Source organism: Gopherus evgoodei, chromosome 1, assembly GCF_007399415.2.
Source record: "Gopherus evgoodei ecotype Sinaloan lineage chromosome 1, rGopEvg1_v1.p, whole genome shotgun sequence".
Lineage (NCBI taxonomy): Eukaryota > Metazoa > Chordata > Testudines > Testudinidae > Gopherus > Gopherus evgoodei.
Window position 1 is genome coordinate 8,026,703 of NC_044322.1, and position 23,328 is coordinate 8,050,030.

Sequence of the window (23,328 nt, forward strand, 5' to 3'; positions counted from 1 at the left end):
GGTTGAACCAGGCTATATTAATAAAGTACATTTTTTTAATTTAAATATGCAAAAAATTGGCTTGAGAATAAACAGAGAATCTTTCAGCCTCTGCAAGCATTGTATTAGTCTGAAGAAAATAAGCCTGTCTTGCTGGCGGGGGGGGGGGGGGGAGAAGGTCATTGAACAAAACTTGGAAATGACTGTCATTTCAACTATTACATTTGATAGATTTGGCCTTGTGCCTCCCACAGGATAATTTAAATGTATTATATAAAGTACTTAAGTGTTCTCATCAACATCGGTATTGTATTTAAACATTTTAGCTTGGTCTTAACAGGATATCCTTTTCTGCAGTGAGCTACACAGCAGTTTGACTGAGGATGTTTTATTTGCGCTATTTCTGTTTTCTGCTAAAGTTGTAGCTTATATAGACAAAACTCTGTATTAGGACCCATATAGCATGCCATCTCTCTTGGGATGCTTTGTGATATGATGGTTTAATCTGGCACTGTGATGGAACTGTCGTATTGATAACGTTCACTAGAGAACTCTGTACGCAAATTAATGCTTCTTGTTTTATTACATGTTTTATGAAGTAGTGATGAAAATTTGTACTTTATTTAATAGTAACTAGAGATGGAGAACAATTGGGTCAGCACATATAGTTGGAGAAGCAATCACTTCAGAGTGAGAAGAATTACTTTTTTATAATATTGCGTGAAAGAATTATGGTAGAGGATCTAACTTCTTTCAACAGTGTTCAAAATAAGATCTTTTGGAAGTTAGGTGCATAAAGATATGGTTGAGAAAAGAAAGGACCTTTTAGAATCAACTATTTAGAAAGACAAGAAAAAAATTAAATGCAAGTTTTGAATAGCCTCTTAATAGTTCCATGCGGAGAACAGTAAAATTGATTGAAGATGTGTCATTTGCATTCAGAAACGGCAACTGTACTTGGATTTTAAAAGTCAAAGTATCTGATCCAGCCATGCTGCAATCTTATAAACCACCTCAAACAATGACTTGCTAGCCCTTTACATTACATTTTGGTTGGTTACATGTTTCATCTTGATTGAGAATCGCAGAATCGTGTAGGAGTGGAAGGGACCTCAAAAGATCATCCAGTCTGTTCCCTCATCCTGACACAGGATTAAATATACTTAGACCATCCTTGACAGGTGTTTTTGTCTGCATGTAATAATAACTGGCAAAGTCAAAGGAAATAAAGTATATTGTTGGGCATGGCTGTCTTAATTATGGCTGTGTGAATAATTGCTTTTTTTTTTATGCTGGATGTGAAAAATAAAAATTCTGTTTAGGTTTAACCAAAATTGATTAAAAAAAACAATTCAACAAATCAAGATAGTATAAAAATTTGGGTTTAGTTCAACAAAAGTGTCATTTCAGTTTTCGGTAATTAAAGCTTCTTTAATGAAAGCAAAGGGCCAGATTCACAGAATTGGTTGTGGTGGCTTTGGAGCAGGAACCTGAACTCATGTCTCCTCCCAAGTGAGTGCCGTGACCACTCTAGGGTATTCTGGGGTGTCTCCCTCAATCTCTCCTGCAGAAGCTGTTCCATTTGGTATAAAGTACTAGAATAGTCATTGGGCCAGCAAGAGAGAATGAGAGCTGGTCTACATTGCGAAATCCAGCTATGCAGCCCTTACCCCCATTCAACCTAGCTACTGCCTCTGCTACCATTTCTGTCTCTGCAGTGAGTGTCTACACTAAAGTGCTTCTGTGGCTTTAAGTGTAGATATAGCCTTAGAATGACTCTATAGCCCTGGGATAGGCAACCTGTGGCACGCGTGCTGAACATGGCACAGGAGCTGATTTTCAGTGGCACTCACACTGCTGGGGTCCTGGCCACCAGTCCAGAGGGCTCTGCATTTTAATTTAATTTTAAATGAAGCTTCTTAAACATTTTAAAAACCTTATTTATTTTACGTACAACAATAGTTTAGTTATATATTATAGACTTTTATAGAAAGAGACCTTCTAAAACGTTACAATGTATTACCGGCATGCGAAACCTTACAGTGAATAAATGAAGACTCGGCACACCACTTCTGAAAAGTTGCTGACTCCTGCTCTAGCCTGATAGTTAGAACACTCAAATGGGAGGTAGGAAGACCTAAGGTCAAGTCTGTGCTCCAGAGTGGGGATTTGAACCTGGATCTCGCATCACAGGTGAGTGCCCTAACCTCTAAGGTAGTGGGTATAAAGATTCCTCTGTTCATATTGTAAACAGTGCCTAATGATGCCTAAGTCCTTTGTGAATGTAGTGTCCCCTCCCATATCACCTCCTATTTTTGGAGGGGCTGAAACTATTGGCAAATTCATATCAAATTTGCAAATAGTTTGTCAACCCAAGACTGCATTTTTTGAAATAAAGTATTAGTCCAAAATATTTCAACCAGCTCTAGTCTTAATTTGATTCTAGCTCTAAAAATAGAGAGGTTCTGATGTTGATTACTTAGCAGAAAATGTATTGCGACTGTTAAAATAACCTCTAAATAATGAAACTTAAATGTATTAACCAATTTGACAGCCTCTCCATGATGGCAGCATATGTAAAACTTGTTTGCCAGCCATTTTAGAATGGAAAGAAAGTAAGGCCTGGACCACATGAAACATGAGGCTACATAAATGATTTGTAATTCTGTGGGAACTACTTAGTTAAAGGTTCACATGATGTAAAATACCAGCCTGTTCAGTTGCGATGAGGCCAAAAGGTGAATACTAGTAAGACACCTCCAGAATTAACTTGCAACTGATCTTTACAGAATAAAACAAGTTTGATTTTTTTTTTTGGCAGTATAAAATGAAGTGGAAAATATGTATTCTAACACAATTTATGAAGAACGAGAAAATTACATTGCTTCCAGCCATTATTTCTATTTCTGTAAAATAGTTCAGACCATTCTACGGAACACTGTACCTCTTTTAGACTATTACATTCAGATTCAAGAATTACTATATTGCTAACTTTTGGAAGAATAGGCTTCCATAAATATTTTGTGGAGTACCTCACTTTTAGAGACTTGGCATAATTCCAATACCTATTATGCAGAGGCGGCTCTAGCTTTTTTGCCGCCCCAAGCATGGCTGGCAGGCTGCCTTCGGCAGCTTGCCTGTGGGAGGTCTATGGTCCTGCGGATTCGGCGGCATGCCTGCGGGAGGTCCACCGGTCCTGTGGCTTTGGTGTACCCGCTGCTGAATTGCCACCAAATCCACAGGACCGGCAGACCTCCCACAGGAATGCCACGAAAGGTAACCTGACTGCCGCCCTCACAGGGACCGGCAGGCTGCCCCCTGCGGCTTGCCGCCCCAGGCACACACTCGGAGCGCTGGTGCCTGGAGCCGCCGCTGCTATCATGACTTTTAAGACTCTTTCACATTTGCAGTAATAATGCTTTTATAAAATAGTTGTGCTTTTTTTAGTGCTTGATATTTTCCATGCAAAATGCTCACTAAATAATGGAATATTCCTCGTGTCTTGAGATTCCAGAGAAGTCCTTTTAAATCAGTCTTTATTGTCTTGAGACTTTTGATTTATATTTAAATAAAAATAGTTAAGCAAACACAACAAGTCAAATAAGTATGCTCAGAGGGTCATAATTTCAAGATTCCTGACCACCCCCATAGTGCCCTTGAAGAATGGTAGGTTTAGTTTTCAAAAGCACTTGATGTACATCATTGAAAGTCACATAGTCCCGTTTAAAAAATTTTACACAATAAACCTAGTGCCAACATTCCTCCACATTATCACTTTAAGTTAACTCCTATTTATGTTCAAACTCCCCTCCTTTTTTTCAGTGATATGTATGTTACAGTGACTAAATTTTAAAGTAAACAAATATGTTCAAACGCCGTCATAATTGAAAATATAGTGATTCACAGAAATGTTCAAAGTACATTGTAATTAAAAAATATAACAATTTATTCATGCTCTTAACAGGACTGTAATTAGTTTATTCAACCATACATTTATTTAATATTATGATGAGAGGTAGGAAATGAAGAAACATACCTCCATGACACATCCCTAGCCAAAGCCTTCCACGTCAGCTTAGTTACCATTTACTAAGCCTATCTCCTGTTCTTTTCTGATGATAAACACAAACAACTTGATCCTACCCTCTGACGTAGGCTGTTAAAACTTAACTGTACTGCACGCTATGGCAAGCCACCCTTCATATGTGGCTATGGACCTTGATGTCAATATGGTGTATGTAAAATAACTAGACCATGGTTAGTGTTAGGTAATGCCTGCCTAACACGGAAGAAAGTAATTTCAACATTAGGTCAGTATATGCAGGCAAACATCATTTTGTTTGCACTTGTGTGTGTTCTTGGGATTTAATGACTTATTTAATTGTTTGTGGAAAGTGCAATATACTGTATAAAGGATTCTAGAAACATAAGGCATTTAGTACCATAGGCCATTTTGATGGCTGAGACATCACTGTCTCTCAGAGCCGAAAGTCCACATCTGTCATTCAGTTTGCAGCTTGTATATTTTGGGTATATTCCCTGTATCATTCTCATTAATGTTACCTAGCTATTTTTAAACACACTGATCCCTCTTGAAGTTCTTAACAATTAATACTATCAGTTCTCTATGTCAGCCAACACTGCTTATTAACCAATTCATTAAGTTTGTGCAGTCCTATACTGAATGTTTTGTTGCTGTCCACTGTACTATATCTGCTGTATTTGCTGAATTAGAAATTGCTTCCAAGAAGACTATTTGATTTGTTTTGGCTGATTTTTCATAGACAATCTGGTATTGGACTCTCATACACCATTCTTTAAAGGTTAATGTATCTACTCTTTTATTAGTAAATGTCGTGAATATTTTGCTTAGGTTAGACATCAGACTGACTAGACAGTAGTTTCCTTGTTTTTCCTTCTAACACATTTCTATATTCATTGCAGATTTTCAGTTTGTGTTTGTCTGCAGCTTTTAAAAGTCTGGTGTATTTTAAGGCAAATTTGATAATAGAGCATGTTTAGTATTGTCTCATACTATTGTCATTTCTGTAGTCTGGATCTCTTTAGTAATGTTAATAATTTCTCTTCTTCCTGCAAAAGTTTTTCTAAGTTCTTTTTATATCATCTTGAAAACTGATAAAAGATGGCTATGTAAAATATAGGTCAATTTTTTTTTCTTATGCTTCCCTGCCTTTAATTTTTTTCCCTCTTAATTCATATAGAATCCTTTCTGGCAACTGTTCTGACTAGATTTTTTTTTTCATTATAGTATCTATTACTTCTGCAAGCTTTGACTGCTAGTTTTAGTCCCCTTATGTTTTTGGTTTTTATACATTTTTTTCCCTCTTGTTTATTTCACTAACCTTGGAATTGGCCACCTGCGTTTTTCAGCCTTAAATAGTTAATAGTAGAATTTAGTTTTGGAGTCTTCCTTTACTGGCACACTCTTTCTGTGATTATGGAAGCCAAGTTAGTTTTACTCTGCTTTATATTTACATTTATGGACAGATGCATTTTCCAACATCTAACTTACCGTATATTTGTAAAGAATCTTTTTAGTCAACTGTCTAAGCAATGGCCAGACCTGATAACAAGGATTTAATTCAGTAAAAATATTAGTGACTTCACTGCAGAATAAATTGCATGTTTCTAGTGATGCTTCTACCTGAAAGCTCTTAATTGTAGGCTTCGAGAAGTACAGCTTTCTTTCAGACTTTTCTAGTGTTTACTGAAGTGAGTTGCTTTGGGAGTAGCCTTGTTCCTGCCATAGGAGAGCTATGCCAGAGGAGAAATAGTACGTGCCCTGAGGTACAGTGTCTGAAAAATAGAGTGGTGCCACATGATTCCAGAGTAGTTTAAGGTCACATATTTTGCAAGTAAGTCCTTTGACTGACATTGCTGTTGAGGACCGACTAAACTGACTAGCATGCATACGTCTTAGAAACAGGATTATTTTCTTTACAATTACTGGTTCAGGGCCACTGCTTGGAAAAGATTACTGAATCACTGGCTGCTGGAGATTATTGAACTAAAATAGCATTCCTTGCCGCTTCCTGACCCTTTTCCCATCTCTTTCCAATTATTCTTTTCATGGTGCTGTTCACGAGCAGGGATAGCTTCCGTATTAAAGATTGGAATCGTAGAAGTGCTTTGAACAGAAAAAAGATGCCTTCCTGTTCAAGTGATTCCCCTAATACTAAAAAAGAGAGGCAGCCGTTGTCCTATTATGTACTTTCAGAAACACAACAGTTATCTCAGGTGGGCTCTAAAGTGCTTTCTGCCATTGATCAATGGTTATGTCTCAGGTGCTAATGGATAACTTACTCTCTCCCAATGACTCTGCTGAGGTTCCGTGCCTCTAGAGCCATCACTTGTATGTGAACTGTTTTTGTAAGGCTGACGGCAGAGATTTGTACATCATGTTTTTTATTGTGCCCAATCCTTGATGTTCAGCTTACTTGCCAGGGATGTAAAATTATGTTTATTAACAAAATAATTACTCTGGCAGTAATTTAAGTCTTTAATATCTTTCAGCTCTTGAATAATAAAGATCTTGTGATCCTCTTGAAAGTAATTGTTTACATTTGTATTTAAGATCATCTGATTTCTTCCCAATATTCTTTTGTTTTGGGAGAATACCAAAATAAATGTCTGAAATGTCTTCGTTTCCTCCCATGTTATCCAGTTTATTCTAATTAGTTTGTTTCTTTACTATGGCAAAGTCTGGTTAATGTTCATCCTTTTGTTTTTATGGCAAATGGTTTCCAATTGTTTTTCTGTCTCCTTATGTGGCCAGTGTTAGCCTCTTTGTGGAGTGTTTAGATATTCTTTAGATAGTTCTATGTAATTCCTTAGATAATATAAGGGGACGTGGAAAGTTAAATAGTGGTGACTGCACTGGAAACTTATTCCAGTATAGATTAAACATCAGTTTGCCATTCTATTTTGTAGATATTCTAATGTTGTTTTCTTTAAGTAGAAGGAATTTTGCCTTGAGCTCTTAACCCCTAATATGCCAATTAGTACAGGCATTACTTTGGGTAACCTCACATGGTTAATCTGCATTTTTCATACTGCCCTCTGGCTAATAGATGGCAATTTATGAAGTACAGAGTTTGAAAAAAGTCTTAAAATTCCTCCCAAAGGGAAAGATTGGCATATTTATGATGCGAAGAATTGAAAAATGAGAGTATCACAAAGAGGATAAGTGTCTTGCTAGAAGGAGCCAGTATTGAAAACGTACATGGGATTTCCTAGCTTTGAAATCTAGGCTTAGACAATTTTATGTTTGTCGTTTAAAAAAAAATGAGTTTGCTTTCCACGAAGTTGAAGTTGGAAGCTGAAAGTCATCAGGCACTGCACATTTGAATCTTCAACATGTTGCAAGCAGAGGTTACTCCTGGTTTTTGTTGTGCTCCACTATATATTGAGACCATTACAATGTTTTTACTCCCCCATATTAGAAATTTTAATCCTTGCTCATGAAACCAGTGTGTTTTGTTAAGGCTTTTATGAATAAATGGAACTGACTCAAATCTTATAGTTAAAGCCATCTAAAATCTACTGAAGATCTGATGCAAATGCTATGATAGATACTACCCTGATGGAAATGGACTGTATTCCAGTAATAATCACTGTGGGACAGCAGATTAATGTATGGATCCAGTACACTTGGATTTTGTTAGCTAAACCTCTTCTGTCTGTGAAGTCGGCTTCATGAAAGGCAGCAGTCACTTTTTTCTGAATAGCTTTATTGTCTTTTTTATGCAGATTGGGAAGTTCAGTCTTGCAAATATAGACTTTTATAAATATTGTATCTTTGTAAAACTTGCTTTGATATTTCTAAGATTGTAAGATGTATTTGAAACAAGAACTATGGCTTGCACGGTGTGTGTTTGTATAGTGTCTGCACAGTGTTGTGGCAATCCTAATAGGGCTTCTTGATGCTTTGATTAAATAAGTATTAAATAATATTTCAGATACTGTTGGCTTTGGTCACTAGAATTATGAACATGATCTAATGATCTTAAGTTAGGCTCTGATCAAAGTTAATTGAATCAGTGGGGTCATTTAGTTCAATGGGCTTCAGGCCCTTAGATTGTAAACTCTTGTAGAGAATCTCTATTTGTCCAGTGAAGAGCCATCCATCTCTATGAAACTATATAAAAATGATAAATAATGAACCTTTTGATACATCATTTACAAGTCAGACAATTCTGTAGACTTCAGTTCTGACGTCTCTTAATGATTTTTCCTGAATTTAAACATTAGAATCTCAACTCCTTGAATTGAGAAGAGCTCAGTGCGAGGAAGCACTGAGCACACTCCTAGGCTGCATGCTAAGTCTAACTGGGCCAAAGGTTAAACAATCAGTAGGTTTCCCAGCTTGAGCTGAACAGTGGTATTCTTTGTTTTGATGATCTTTTGAGAAGCAAAACAGCAAGTGTCATTGAGAAACGAACAAGGAAGATCTTGCACTATTTACTGAATGTGTCTTTTTGAATAGGAATGTGAACTTACTGTACTAGTTTAGCTGATAATAGTACATTTGCTTACAACAATTACTGTTTTTATATGAAATGTTCTAAAAGATATATTATGTTGCATTTATTTGAACTGCTAGTTTATAATTTTTTGTAAAAGAATTATTGATTGAACTGACATGGTCCATCTACATCGGAAGAAAGTCAGGAAGCTGTGGATGCGGTTCAGTTGGTCTGCAATTTTATTCACTTATAATATCTAGCTGTACCCAACAACAAACTGTATGGTGTAGGGAGCAGGGGGCCCTGCTGATCCAGACATAGGTGCCCCAAACCCCCTTCCTCGGCTCCCTTAAGAGGCCATGAAAAGGAGGAGTTTGGCTGCCTGCTGAGAAAACATAGGAGCCCCAAACCCACCTTATTCAGCTCCCATAAGTGATGTGTTCCTTCAAATCATTTTCAAATCCAGTTTATCCAATAACCATGTCCCTTTCTTACTGACTCCTGCACCGATGCCGATTTCTGTGTTGTACTGAATTTTTCAAATAATGAGCTGAAGATGGATAATTCCATTGGAAGTGACTTTTTGAAATAAAACTAGCTCTCAAAACAGAAACCCAACAGGCTAAAATTGGAAGGATGAATTGGCAGTAAGAGCAAAACTGACTTGAGATCACATTTTGCCAACAGCCAGTCTTATCAAGGTAAAGCGGACCTCTCTGTGGCTGCATAGAATATAAATACGTGCCTCTCTTCTGGTCAGCAGGAAGGGCAAATGCAATGACCTTGTCCTGACCTGGTCCAAACCACTTCCTGTCCATCCCTGTAAATATTCCTCTTCCCCTCCTGCTGTCAGGTAACCCTTGTCTTCCAGCTAGCCAGACAAAGACCCACCTTAGTAAAGACTGCAGTGGGCATATTGTTGAAGTGTGGTTCTACCCTGAAAAATGACTCAAAAATAGGGCTGTCAATTAATTGCAGTTAACTCAAGCGATTAACTCAAAACAAATTAACTTAATTATAAAAATTAATTGCAGTTGTAATCGCACTGTTGTTAATAAAATGGCAATGAAAACTAATTATAAATATTTTTGGATGTTCTACCTTTTCAAATGTATTTATTTCAATTACAACACAGAATACAAAGTATACAGTGCTCACTTTGTATTATTTTTATTACAAATATTTGCACTGTAAAAAAGATAAAAGAAATAGTGTTTTTCAATTCAACTTGTACAAGTACTGTAGTGCAATCTCTTTATCATGAAAGTGCAACTTACAAATGTAGAATTATCTTTTTCTACATAACTGCACTAAAAACAAAACAGTGTAAAACTTTAGAGTTTACAAGTCCACTCAGTCCTACTTCTTGTTCAATCAATCGCTAAGACAAACAAATTTGTTTACATTTATGGGAAATAATGCTGCCCATTACTTATTTACAATGTCACCTGAAAGTGAGAACAGGTGTTCGCATGGCACTGTTGTAGCCAATATTGCAAGGTATTTACATGCCAGATACATTAAATGTTTCTGTGCCCCTTCATGCTTCGACTTGTTTCTTTTTTTTCAGAGCAAATATATGTAATAAAAAATAATATAAAGTGAGCACTTTACGCTTTTTATTCTGCGTTCCAACTGAAATAAATATATTTGAAAGTATAGGGAAACATCCAAAAATATTTAATTTAATTGGTATTCCATTGTTGTTTAACAGTGCAATTAAAACTGTGATTAATTGCAAATAACTTTTTTAATCGTTTGACAGCCCTTCTGAAAACTGTTGAAGCTTTACATTCATATTGCCTCACAGATTTCCATGTCATGTGTGCTCAGTTCAGAAATAAATCACCAGTTCAACAACCTCATGCTGCTCTCTGACTTTGAAGTTTGTTTCTATCTCATGCATCACCAGCAATAGAATATCTGCAAGCCAAATTATGCTCTGTTTTACCTGTGCATCCAAAATAATTATTTGTTGCATTTAACTTATGCATGAATTGCCTTAAGTTGCTGATACATTTTCAGCTAACTGTGCTCTTAACTTTAATATTCATTCGGTAATTTGGCCTTTTATCATGCTGGATGTCAGCTGCCGCAGGAAGTTTTGCCACTTGTTTCATTAAACCCATTGTCTGTACATACTAACAGAGTTGGCACGTATTCTGTTTGCCACTTTATTCTTCCTATGGCACTCAACTCATGAAATCAATCAAGTAAAATGTCAACATGTTCTGTTGAGCAGGTTCAGAAGTTGAGGGATGGAAATCTTGGAAAGAAAACCTTCTCTCTAGCTGCTTTCCTCCAATCTGTTGATTGCTTCTACATTTAAAGGGATACTGTGAATCAAATTTGGTCCAAAAATTAGATTTCATTAGAGGATGCAATAAGACCTGTATAAATGGTTCCATATGTTTTAAATTACAAGGAAACTGATTATTTTTTATACCAGAGATTCCCCTTCAGTGTTTGCAAACCAAACATAACTGCACTGAGAATCTGAAAATGAAACTGATGTCATTGATGTGCAGTGTCCAAGATGAGAGTTGCAGAAAGTAAACAGCATAAATAATTATAAGTAAACTGTATGTTTCAATCTCCAGTTTACAGGCATTTAAATTGCTTCTGTAAATTAGGGCCTGATCCTGTCAGGAATTGAGCTCCCTCAACTCCCCTTACCTTCAATGAGAGTTGAGGGCATTCAATGTCTTGCAGATCTGAACTTTGTTTGTTTGTTTTTTTATCAAAGAAATTTGTTTCCAGTATCTGATTTTAAGATGAGGGTTGTTTAGTTACATATTTATTGTAGTGTACTTTTTATTATAGTTTCTATAAGAAATTTGTTATTTTATTCGGATAACTTATACATATATAATTACAGTAGATATTTTTTATTAATCCATAACATCTGAATTTGTATGTATTTCATGCTATTTATTTCTGTCGCACATATTCTCCATGTTGAATATTGTAACGAATTCTTATTTGTCTATGAAGTGATTAGGATAGTATGTATAAAACAAAGCTAATAACATTGCTATAAAACCAAATAAAGTGAGTCAACATAGCTCAATACAAAGCAAAAATATAAAAACGTAAATGGGGAAAGAGGAATTGTTGTGTATTACATTAGTTTATTAAAATTATAGATTACTGGGTCATTTGTTAAAATGTCAGATTTTTTTATTTGTATATGAGATTATTATAGTGAAACTCCTTTTTATAGTACATTCTCTTATTGTTTTTAACCGTCTTTTTATTTATTTTGTATAGGGCATTCAGAAGTTGGCTAGTCAATACTTAAAGAAGGATTGGCCTGGAATTAAAACAGATGAGCGAAGTGATTATAGGTAAATTAACAATTGAGGCTTTTTAAATAGCTGTTCTTACATTGCCAATTTGTGGAATTGTTCTACACAACAATGAAGAACTGTTTTCTGTAGCTGAAATTAATGTTCTTCGAGTGCTTGCTCATGTTGATTCCATTGTAGGTGTGCACACGCCCACGTGTGCAGTCATCAGAGATTTTTGTCTTAGCAGTATCCGTAGGGCCGGCTGTGGCACCCTCTTGAGTGCTGCAGTCATGTATCATTATATCAGGCACCACTGGCCCTACGTGTCTCAGTTCTTTCTTACCGCCTGTGGTAGTTAGTCAGTGCACCTTTCCTTGCATAGCAAGGGCTAGCACAGACTTCAAGCCGTAGGGCCTTGTAAATAGTTGTTTACAGTAGTCATTGTTAAATAGTTGTTAAGAGTCAGAAGTTAGAGTCCCAGTGGGGACTTCTCCCCAGGTGGGGCATGTCCCAGTCTCCCGGGTTTAAGCCCTGCGCGGACTATAACAGGCCTATGCCTGTAAGTGATCCCCCACAGCAACTGCCTCAATTGCTTGGGGAATCACATGTGAAGAACAAGTGTTCTGTTCTGGGCATCACCAATGCCCAGAAATAAAATGAAGAAGCTTAGCTCCCCGGCAGTGGACAAGAAAGGCCATGGGGCATCAAGGCCGAGTTTGGGCTGCCCTGCCACTCCAGAGCCACATGAACCAGCCTCCCAAGTTGGGGCCCTTAGCCCCTTGAAGGATCTGCCACTGACTCCCGGGAGCAGTAGGGACCCAAATTTCTGGTGGCATCGATACCTTCCCAAGCTCCCCCGGCGCTGAGAGAGCAGAGGCCTCTGCCCCCGCGCATGCCTCAGGAAACAGCAAAGGCACCCTGCAAGGACAAGCCAGCTGCTAAGAGCGTCCTACTCTGTAAAGCAGTGCATACATTAGCAGTGTTTTATAAATTATTAGTAGCAGTAAAAGTAAAATATTCCTGTCTCCCCTTTTCCCTTTCTCACCATCTTTTAATGTTTGTTTGTTTGTTTGTAGGAGCATGTATCCAGTTTGGAAATCATTTCTAGAAGGTACAATGCAGGTGGCCCAATCGCGGCTCAATATCTGTGAAAACTACAGAAACCTGATTTCTGAACCTGCCAGGACAGTAAGATGTTTTAAAGAACAACAGTTAAAAAAGGTATTTTCTCTTTTTTTCTTTGTATTCTTTGTTGAGAGTTATTGCGTTTATAAGTGTGTTGTTCAAGACTAGTAGGGATTGTAGAGCAGTAGACGTGTTTCTGAAGAATCTGTATACCTGTTTCTGCCTGTTCAGCTGTGTTCCTTTGTAGAAGTTAAACCGTTAGTTTGTATTGAATCAGTTATTCATAATAATTGACTAAATATTCCAGAATGAAGTTTTTACTTGACTTGAGGGTAGGGTTACCAGATAGCAACTGTGGAAAAACGGGACGGGGATGGAGGGTAATAGGAGTCTCTATAAGAAAAATTCCCAAAAAACTGGACTGTCCCTTTAAAAACGGGACATCTGGTCACCCTTCTTGAGGGTCAAGTAAAGAGGGTAAAAAACCTCGTTTGCAAATCTAACTTCGTGCTTTGGCAATCAGATTGAATTGATCCAATAGTGGCACAAGTATAGAAAAAATATTCTGCTTTGGAAGTGGTGTTGACTTTTTCCAAATGAGTTTTCAGTAGAATAGGCTCTGATTTTAAGTTGCAGTGCATTTTAAACCTGAGGGAGTGGCACATGAAGTCTCTAAAGATGTTATGGAAGTGGAGAAGACTTAGGGTTACTAGACAGCAAGCGTGAAAAATCGGGATGGGGGTGGGAGGTAATAGGAGCTTATATAAGAAAAAGACCCCAAAATCGGGACTTGCACTATAAAATTGGGACATCTGGTCGCCCTAAGAACACTCAGTCACGTCTTGTAAAAGTTGGTACCAGAGGCAGTCTCATGCATTCATCTGTACAGAAAAATTCATAAGAGAAAATAAACTGACTTTCATTTTAAAATGTTTTATTACTTACTACAGTGATATAAGAAGATTCCAGGAGTTCTCACTGTTATCACTCTGCAGCCTAAAATGTCTGTAAAGTAAATGCTCTTGTAAAGTAAGGGTGATGTGATGGAAACAGCTACAAGCATGTTTGCAATCTCTTTTTTTGTTTAGAATATCACCAGGTTCAGTCATCGCTGGGTTTCACAGTCTGTTGCCATCCAGTTTTTACGTTATCAACCGTTTTTGGCCTTTTTACACACATGACTTTACAAATTACATCCATGCAATGCACAGGCTTTCAACTTGTAATTTTAATGTGATTTACACCTTAACATGTGCAGTGAGAATGGTTCAGTATTCAATATATTTTTAATCAGACCTTATGTGGAATCTGCTTTTATAAATGATCTAAAATGTCTTTTTAAATACAGCACTTCTTGTTCATTTAAGCTGAATATTTTTCATGTTCTAATGAGCTGTGTATTATGAAGAGAAGTTAATTATGGACCTCATTGGAGTTTGAGGTGAGAGTAGTTGTAATTTGAGGATTGCTAAAATGACGTTTTAAAGAGGGAGCACAGACTATAAATATCAGCATTGCAATGAGCAGTTTGTGTCTAGAAGTTACCAAAAATGCTACCTTCTGATGTGCTCTCTATAAGATAGGCCAAAGGCAGTGGGAACAGGAGGTCAAGTCGAGAGAGTGCTGTTTGAACACATACTGCAACTGTCCAAAAAACTGCTTGTGGTTTAAAATGTTTAGTCTGCCATGTAACAAGAATGTTGCTCATTTAGAGGGGGACGACAGGTAAGTTTTTTATTTACATTGTTTCCCAGAGGTTGATCATACGGTGTTTGTCATGTTTAATTTGGTACTCCAGAGCCTGTATCTTTCTCTCTCAAATAAAGATGTGACAGTTGCAGTGTTCTCAGCTAGAATGAGCTGACATCCCACCCTGTAACTTTTCCAGATGCATGGGGTATAAACTTCTGTATGTCTCATCATAAGCTCAGTTGCCAGTTACTGTAGTGGTCCACCCACTATGTGAGACATTGATTTTTCTGGAGCTCAAACTCTCTTATTGCATGTGCTTATTTTTCTGTGGAATTTTCCAACAAATATGGTAATTTCTCATGTTTTAATTAGTTTGGTAAATGGCTCCTGCTACTGCTTCCATAAATACTGGAAGTTCAGGGAGTTTCTGAACCAATGACAGAGGTAGGAAAGGAGGTCTTTATTTTAAAAGTTTGTAGTAGTATTTTTAAGAGTTCCCTTTCTCTGTCACTTCACCCTCACCATTCACCCTTAAGCCATGATAACTGTTCTTCTGGCTAAAGAGAGCTGGATGTGGCTCCCTCTGGAATTTGTTCGCTGCTTCTAAATTAGTGAGATAGCCTGGGATCATTGTACTTTTTGTATAGCTCAGAATAAGCATGTACTATAGAGCATAATTCAGTATTTTCATAACAAAATTAATGTTTTAAACCGTGCAAGTGTGGATAAAGTACAACATAATCCGCTGGGAGCCAGTTGTTTTCTTGGATTTCCAAGCAGAGTTAAGCACACAGTTGTTCTTATGATATTTCTGACCTCTGTCCTGGTTAAAAAACCTAATGAAATTCAGATCTGTAGCAAGTAAAGCACTTCTGATACCATACTGGAAGGCATCAAAGTAAACTTCAACTTGAGACAGTGACACTTGAGATGCTCTCTTATCTACTACATCTTTTCTCCCAAGCTTCTACCTCCTTGGTAATGGGACCCTCAACAAGAAACTTCACCTCAGCTTTTTCTGGGTCCTGATCATGCTAAATTAGAGCAACTGCAGGCAACTTAAAATAAAAGTCTGTAAAGTTTAATAGTTAGAAGGTTAGATGCAGGAGTTTCAAAGGTGTATACATAGAGGTAAAAATCATTGATACAGAGAAAATGAAACAAAAACACATCTCTTCCCAACTGTAAACACAGTTTTTTGCATGTTTGAATTAGTCTATAACTCGAGGAAATCATGTTCTATCTAGTGCAGATAGAGTTAGTTACTTTGGCTTCATTAAACCCCCGAAGAGTCAGTTTGAGATGCTGATTAAGTACCTTTACCTTTTTGTTTCTCTATGTTCTTATGTTCCTCTGAGATTACACAGTACAGTGTCAGATTTTAACTTAGATAAACTCATTGTTCATTGCTCTTCAAAAATTTCCTTTAGGATTTCTGGGCAGTAAAGTTCAAATACATATTAAAATCAAAGAATTTTTTAAAAGTATACAACCCCTCCCCCCCTCCCCCCCCCAAAAAAAGCCATCGCAAACAAATACTTTTGGAGTTCTTTTTCCTGTGAAGTTTTTACTCTTCAGCAATAAAGGCCCCTTACACATTCTACTTCATTTTATTTTTATATGTATCTGTATAGGTATAAACATTGTCAAGTCTTACATATTCTCGTTTTGATTTAAATATTTTAAAGAAAAACTGCCTATATAAGGGCTTAGGCACCTTAACTCTAATCATTATTGCAGCAAAATCCCAATAGTCTAAAATAATCATTCAGACAGGAACTCAGCACTCTTCATAAATTCTATCAATTTTATATTAAGTCTATACTTCATTGGTCTGCTCATTTGAGGTGGTGGTTTTAATATGAATGGACTAGATTTTCATTTCCACTAGCCAGAAGGAAATCTGATTATTAGTGGGAGAACAGATTTCTGTTAAGAAGGGATATATTAAAAATTCCTTGCTAGGCACTTGAATTCTCGGCAGATTTTGAAGAGAGGATTGTACATATCCTGGGATTTTTGTTGCTGTTGGATGTTTTCTCTTGAACTGATAGAACTTTTTCCTTAAACCTGTATTCAGTGCGGATTTCAACTATATGACAAGCAGCGTCATCGAGAGGCGTTTCCCCCGAATTTCTGCGGCATTTTGGTGGCGACGCCTCTCGATGATGTCACTTGGCGGCAGTAAGTGACGTCATCCAGAGGCGTCGCTGCCGAAATGCTGCCAAAATTCAGCGGCATTTCGGCGGATGCTCCACCGCCGCCACGGTCCTTCGTCTAGCGCCCGCCAGACGAAAAGCTTGGGGACACTGATATAGGGTCTGATTCAAAGTCTGTTGAAACAAGTGAAAAAGACTCTGAGATATCACTGGACTTGAACCCATATAGTGTAATACTTGTGTGCAAATCTTGCCTACTCAAGGTTGAACAGGTAGTTAAAACAAAAATAAAAACATGGATTTATTATTTTATGAAGCAGGATGTAATTCTGGGCATTGATGTCTTCTGAGTTATTTCTGGGGCAGTATGTGTTTACTCCCATTGAACAATTTCATTGCTGTTCCTGCTTTTTCTCCACGCACTGTTTTCTGTCAGATTAAAATGTACATTATCAATGCTGATTATATTTTTATATTTTACCTATGCAAACAGATAAAATTTTTATTTCACCTCTCTGTGAAAAGCTATGATTTTTTTAAGCTTTAGGTATAAAGAAAGTTGTCTTTGTGCTTGATGGTAATTTCCGATTTAACCCTATGCATTGGAAAACTCTTAACATGCAGCTTGGAACAGAAAAAAACCCACATTTAAAATAGTATTTAACAATTCAGAATTAATCGGTTGTATTTCTTTCTTGGATTCAAAGAAAGTATATTTTTTTCTCTGCTTTCAGTTTTGGGGGAAAAGGAAAGAGATTCTCAAATTTTTCAGGTATTCTACTAGTATGATTTTTTTTTCCTAGCATTTTGAAAGCAAGTTGTTTCACTGTGTTCTGTCAAGTAGACTGATACTTGAACCCATCACATATTCTGAAATGGCTTTTGTTGTAAAAATATTTTCTATACTGCAGTGCATGGTTTTAAATGAATGTTGGTTAAGTTGGGAACAAGAATGTATAGTAGGAGTATGAAATGCATTTGTGACCTTTTAAAAATTAAGATGGAAGAGAACATAAGAATGGCCGTACTGGGTCAGACCAAAGGTCCATCCAGCCCAGTATCCTGTCTGCCGACAGTGGTCAATGCCAGGTGCCCCAAAGGGAGTGAACCTAACAGGTAATGATCAAGTGATCTCTCTCCTGCTGTCCACCACCACCCTCTGACAAACAGAGGCTAGTGACAGTTGTATTTATTTACAGTTGTAAGGGCTACCTTTTTGGTGCTTATCCTCAGTGTTAGAAATGATAGAGTCTTTTCTATAATCGCTTAAGCAACAGAAGTACAAGAGTAGTTGTACTTATTTGCTTGAAGTCACTAGTCTCTAAGTCATTTTCCATAATCCCTTCTTTGGCATTTCCATACTGCATCTGGGTTATTGCAACTAATTTCCCCATTAAGAGCTTTCATGAGAACATAAGAATGTCCCTACTGGGTCAGACCAAGGGTCCATCTAGTCCAGTATCCTGTCGTCCGACAGTGGCCAGTGCCAGGTGCCCCAGAGGGAATGAACAGAACAGATAGTCATCAAATGAACCATCCCCTGTTGCTAATTCCCAGCTTCTGGCAAACAGAAGCTAGGGACACCATCCCTGCCCATCTTGGCTAATAGCCATTGATGGACCTATCCTCCATTAATTTATCTAGTTCTTTTTTGATCCCTGTTATGATCTTGGCCTTCACAACATCCTCTGGCAAGGAGTTCCACAGGTTGACTGTGTTGTGTGAAGAATCTTGTAAGTATAACATTTTAAACAGAGAGACAAGGTGAGTGAGGTATGTAATGTCTTTTATTGGACTAACTTCAGGCTTTTGAGCTTACACAGAGCTCTTCTTTAGGTTTTTGGAGATAAGCTTTTGACCTCCATATAAGCTTGAAAACTTGTCTCTCTCATGAACAGACGTTGGTCGAATAAAAGATATCACCTCACCCGGGGTGAAAGTAACTTAAAAACTTACGGGTATACTGGAGTCCTGAGCAGGGGTGGGGCCTCAAGCAGAAGAGACTGGGCCTTTAGAGCCCCGGGCCCTTTAAATCAAGATTTAAAGGGCCAGGTGCTCTGGCTGCGGTAGAGAAGGCTGGGAGCCCAGACCCTTTAAATCATTGCCGGGGCTACCAGCTGTGGAGGTGGCTGGGAGCCTGGGGCTCGGGGGCCATTTAAAGACCCCAGGGCTCTGGCTGTCACTACTGTGGTGGAGCCCCAGGCCCTTTGAATCACCACCTAAGCCCCACTGCCGGAGTCCCAGGGTAGCAGCGGCAGCTGAGAGCTCCGGTGGTGATTTAAAGGGCCTGGGGCTCCTGGCCGCCGCTGCCCGCAATGAAGCCCTGGGCCCTTTAAATTGCCAAAGGAGTCCCGGGGGCTCCTGGCTGCCACTGCTACTCCAGAGCTCCGGCAGTGGGGCTCAGGCGACAATTTAAAGGGCCAGGGCTCCAGCCACTGCTACCGCCCCAGGCCCTTTAAATCGCTGCTGGAGCCCCGCTGCCGGAGCCCCCAGGGTAGCGGCAGTGGCCCAGGGCTCTGGCGGTGATTTAAAGGGCCAGGAGCTCCCGGCCACTGCTACCACAGTGGAGCCCCGGGCCCTTTAAATCACTGACAGAGCCACGGGGCTCCCGGCAGCAGGGCTTAGGGGCGGCTCCAGGCACCACCACACCAAGCACGTGCTTGGGGCAGCAAGCCTTCGGGGGCGCTCTGCCAGTTGCCACGAGGGCGTCAGGCAGGTTGCCTTTGGTGGCATGCCTGGGAGGGTCCATTGGTCCCACGGCTTCGGCCAACCTCCTGCAAGCGTGCCGCCAAATCCACAGGACCGGGGACTGAAGGCAGCCTGCCTGCTGTGCTTGGGACGGCAAATTACTTAGAGACGACCCTGGCAGGGCTCTGCCGGAAATTTAAAGAGCTTGGAGCTCCAACCCCTGCCAGAAGCCCCAGGCCCTTTAAATCGCTGCCTGGGGAAGCCGGTCTAGTCCGGCACACCGACTCTTGCCAGTACGCTGTACTGGATCATACCAGCTTACTTTCACCTCTGTACCTCATCCACCTTGTCTCTCTAGTATCCTGGGACCAACGCGGCTACAACAACACTACATATTTTAAACTTCATGAGTTAAATAGTTGCTAATTTTTTTTTTTAAGAGCAATTGAGATAAAAAGATGTTGGTTCTTTGTTTTGATTCATTTTAAAAGGTGGACTGAATCTGTAGTTAACCTAAAAGAACTTGTAGAGCATATGGATCTGTGCAAGATTTATTGAACAATAATAGTACAATCATATTAATTCTATTATAAGCTTGTTTGTTGTATTCTGTTTTGCAGTGTGTAGACCAGTTGACAAAGATCCAGGCTGAATTACAAGAGACAGTAAAAGATTTAGCTAAGAGCAAGAAGAAGTACTTTGAGACTGAACAGATGGCTCATGCAGTGCGGGAAAAAGCTGATATTGAGGCCAAGTATGTTCTTATAATAGCAACTCTATAATTAAATATGTGTATATAAATATCATGTTTGTCTTAATCGTTACACTCCATTTTGTTGTAAGAGCAGGATACTAGCTCTGAATAAGCTTGTGTTGAGGGTTGCCTTACTTTGCTTTCATACATCCTGTTGATCAAGCATGCATCTTGCTTCACAGTTGAGTATTGTTTGGAAAGTGTTTGTTTTGCTTTTATGAGGTTATATGTTTGAGGCTGTAGCTTTCGCATACCTCTTGTCCTGTGGAGGTAATCTTACCCTTCCTTTCAATAAAACACATAACTTGCATGTTTCCATTTTGGGCTTTGGCCTGTATTTTTTAACAGCCTGTTGCAATTTTATCACTTTTTTATTATTATTATTAATATTAAAAAATCCCTCAAACTTGTTCTCCAAGAATGGCAAAGTTGTGTACCTGGCATCTTTAAAAGGAAAGTAATTACCTGTTATGGGTGTTCTTATAAGGGAATGTAAAAGGATGCTCACTCACTTCTCCTTAAAGTTTGAGGTATTTTCTTTTATTCTTTTTCATTTTTAAGAACAAGTTATTCAGAAAAAAATGTTCTTCAGGGAGCTCTTTCCACACAATTCAGGAACTGGAAAGTTCTGGAGGTGGTGACATACACTGGCTGGAGGGGGTGGGAATATCATACACAGTCCACCCACTTCCTCAGAAGATCAAAGGTTGAGCTAGGGGAATTGGCCTGGTCTCACATTGGTATTGTAAAGATTAAAATGACAGACTATCAGATGATATGCAAAAGGCCACCTTCTGCATGCAGATAAATTCCAGTTTGCATCAGATTTGTACAAATAGTTGGCCTTGTGTATACAGTGCTATTTTCCTCCAGTTTCTTAATTGAGCAATTTATGAAGGCTGGGAATATAACATAAACACTATCAAATTCTAGATATCCTTTTTATACTAGAAGTTACTGACATAATTTTTCAGCTTTTCGGGTGCATATTTTGTTTTCTAATTGGAACTTGAAAGTTATCCAAAACATTGGTGGTATGAGGGTTTTGGAAAGCTAAGTTTGGATGAATGTTATAAACAATTTAAACAGCTTTATGCAATTAGTCAACTAACAATCAAGTGCAAGTCTTAGAAAAGGCAGGAAAAATGTAAAATATTTTATTTATCACGAGTAAGGGATTGTATCCTTCTCCATTCATAAATCATACAGAAAAAAAAACACAGCTTGGAACAATGTAATTCACCTGGGAGTTCAGAGATGGTGCTAACTAATGTTTCTGTGGATATCTTTTGCAACACATTAATTAAAAAAAAAAAAATAAGAGTAACAGTACCAACTATTAATCACTTTCAAATTGTGGGCAGTAAAAGGGCATAGTCAGAGAGCCCTCCATGAATCCAAGAATTCTGATGTTTGTGGGAAGCCCAAAAGGGCTTTAATGAAACCTGAGGCAATCTTTAATTTTTCCCCAGAAACCTCTCCTTAATGTGGAGCTCCCCTTGAGGGGGATGCCAGAGACGGTGGTGGGTGGAGAAAGCCAGGCTACAGCCAGGTTAGCAGAGAGCTGGAAGGTGCTCCAGGGGCCCTGAAGTTGCTGTGAAAGCAGAGGGCATTCATATTGAATGGTCAAGGAGATCTGCTTGAAACCTGGATCCTGGAGGCCAATTACTTGCTCTTTCAATAGGAGGCCCAACACTCTTTGTAGAGCTTTCCTTCTCCTGCCCCCGCTCCCTTGGGTTTTACTCAGGGGCAGGCCTGCTGACAGCAATTCCAGGCTCCAGGGTTGTCCCTTGGGGGGCGTGAGGCCTGGGGTGGAAGTGAAGAATCCGTCACTTCCAGGACCAACCATACTGGCCAATCATGCCGGCCGGCAGGAGCCCCCAAAGCACAGGGCCCGGAGCAGTCGCCTCAATTCGCTGTACCCTAGGGACGGCTCTGCCCATGGCAGAACAGTCGATGGGCCCCCTAGAAAGGACCGTCTGACATTCGGGCGGTGCTGCCAGCTGTGCTGGCTGGTGCCCAGGGAGCTGCTGCCAGCTGTGCTGCTGGGCACGCTCTTTTCCCAGCACAGCCAGGACTTCCACATGCTCGCCTGGCTGCCTTCACTGCCAATGGTACCACGCTGCACGCGCCTAGGAGCCCTGGAGTCCGCCCAGACAGTTGCCCCCTTTGCCTCCCCTCCCCCCATCTGCGGGCCTGCTTGAGCGGGGGGTGGGGTCTGCGTGGCCTCGATTAGCAGCTCAAAACCTCAGTGTTTCCTTGTCTTTTTGCTTAAAATAGAACAAGTATTGTGTCTTGGGGACAGAGGTATTTTTAAAACCAGTATAGAAGCTACCAGTCATTGTGGAATCCCTTTTCTTACTCTTCTGTCCTCCACCTGACATACCAAACAGTTAATATTTGCACATTGGCTTTTTGTGGTAACATTGCGTCACAGTAGTTGCCAGTTTCTTTAGAATAGACTTAGGCCAGGTTTAAATTAATATAGCTATATCGGCAAACCCTCCTAGTGTACACAACACTTATCTTGGCAAAAGTGCTTATCCTGTTTTACTTTAAAGCAAAAGCCCTCTTATGCTGGCACTACTGTATATACTCTAGGGCTTTTGCCAATATTTTAATGTCATTTAAAAAACTCTAGCCAACATTACTATCCCAGCTAAAGTTTCTCTATCCCAGCTGAAGTTTCTAATATAGACCCAGTTTCTAATGTAGACTTGGTGGGAAAACTGTACTGAAGTTAAATGAAGGTAGTGGATGTATTTATTAGTGGGGATGGTATGGTTATATATCGTATCATCATCAGAATCAAATATAGCTAAAGTTTGGGGGGGGGGTTATCAGTTTTACCTATGAAATTTTAGAAAGCTTTTTAAAAAATTGAACAAAGTTATTTTAACCAGAAATAATTTTGTCCATGGAAGGATGCTCCACTTCTACCAAAATACAATGTGTAATGTTCTCTTTGTGTACAACAGAGAACAAAGGCTGTTGTTATTTGACTCCATTTCAAATGCCATCTTCTTGGTTGATATTTATGGATGCTTGTTGCTCATAAAGTGAGGTAAAACTTACAGTTATTGGATAATGTTTTATTTAATAGGTATATCTCCATATATTATATTTATCTCACACAACTGGAAGGGACCTTGAAA

The 23,328-nt window shown here is 39.0% G+C and overlaps 1 protein-coding gene across 2 annotated transcripts in view; it reads left to right on the forward strand.

Annotated features, from left to right (window-relative positions):
- Nucleotides 1-23,328, forward strand: part of FCHSD2 (FCH and double SH3 domains 2) — a 255,056-nt gene that overhangs the window by 128,007 nt on the left and 103,721 nt on the right. For both annotated transcript variants that reach the window (XM_030557388.1, XM_030557397.1), the window contains exons 4-6: nucleotides 11,736-11,812; nucleotides 12,832-12,976; nucleotides 20,040-20,173. In XM_030557388.1, the coding sequence (XP_030413248.1) occupies nucleotides 11,736-11,812; nucleotides 12,832-12,976; nucleotides 20,040-20,173 (356 nt within the window). The remainder of the gene's footprint in view (nucleotides 1-11,735; nucleotides 11,813-12,831; nucleotides 12,977-20,039; nucleotides 20,174-23,328) is intronic.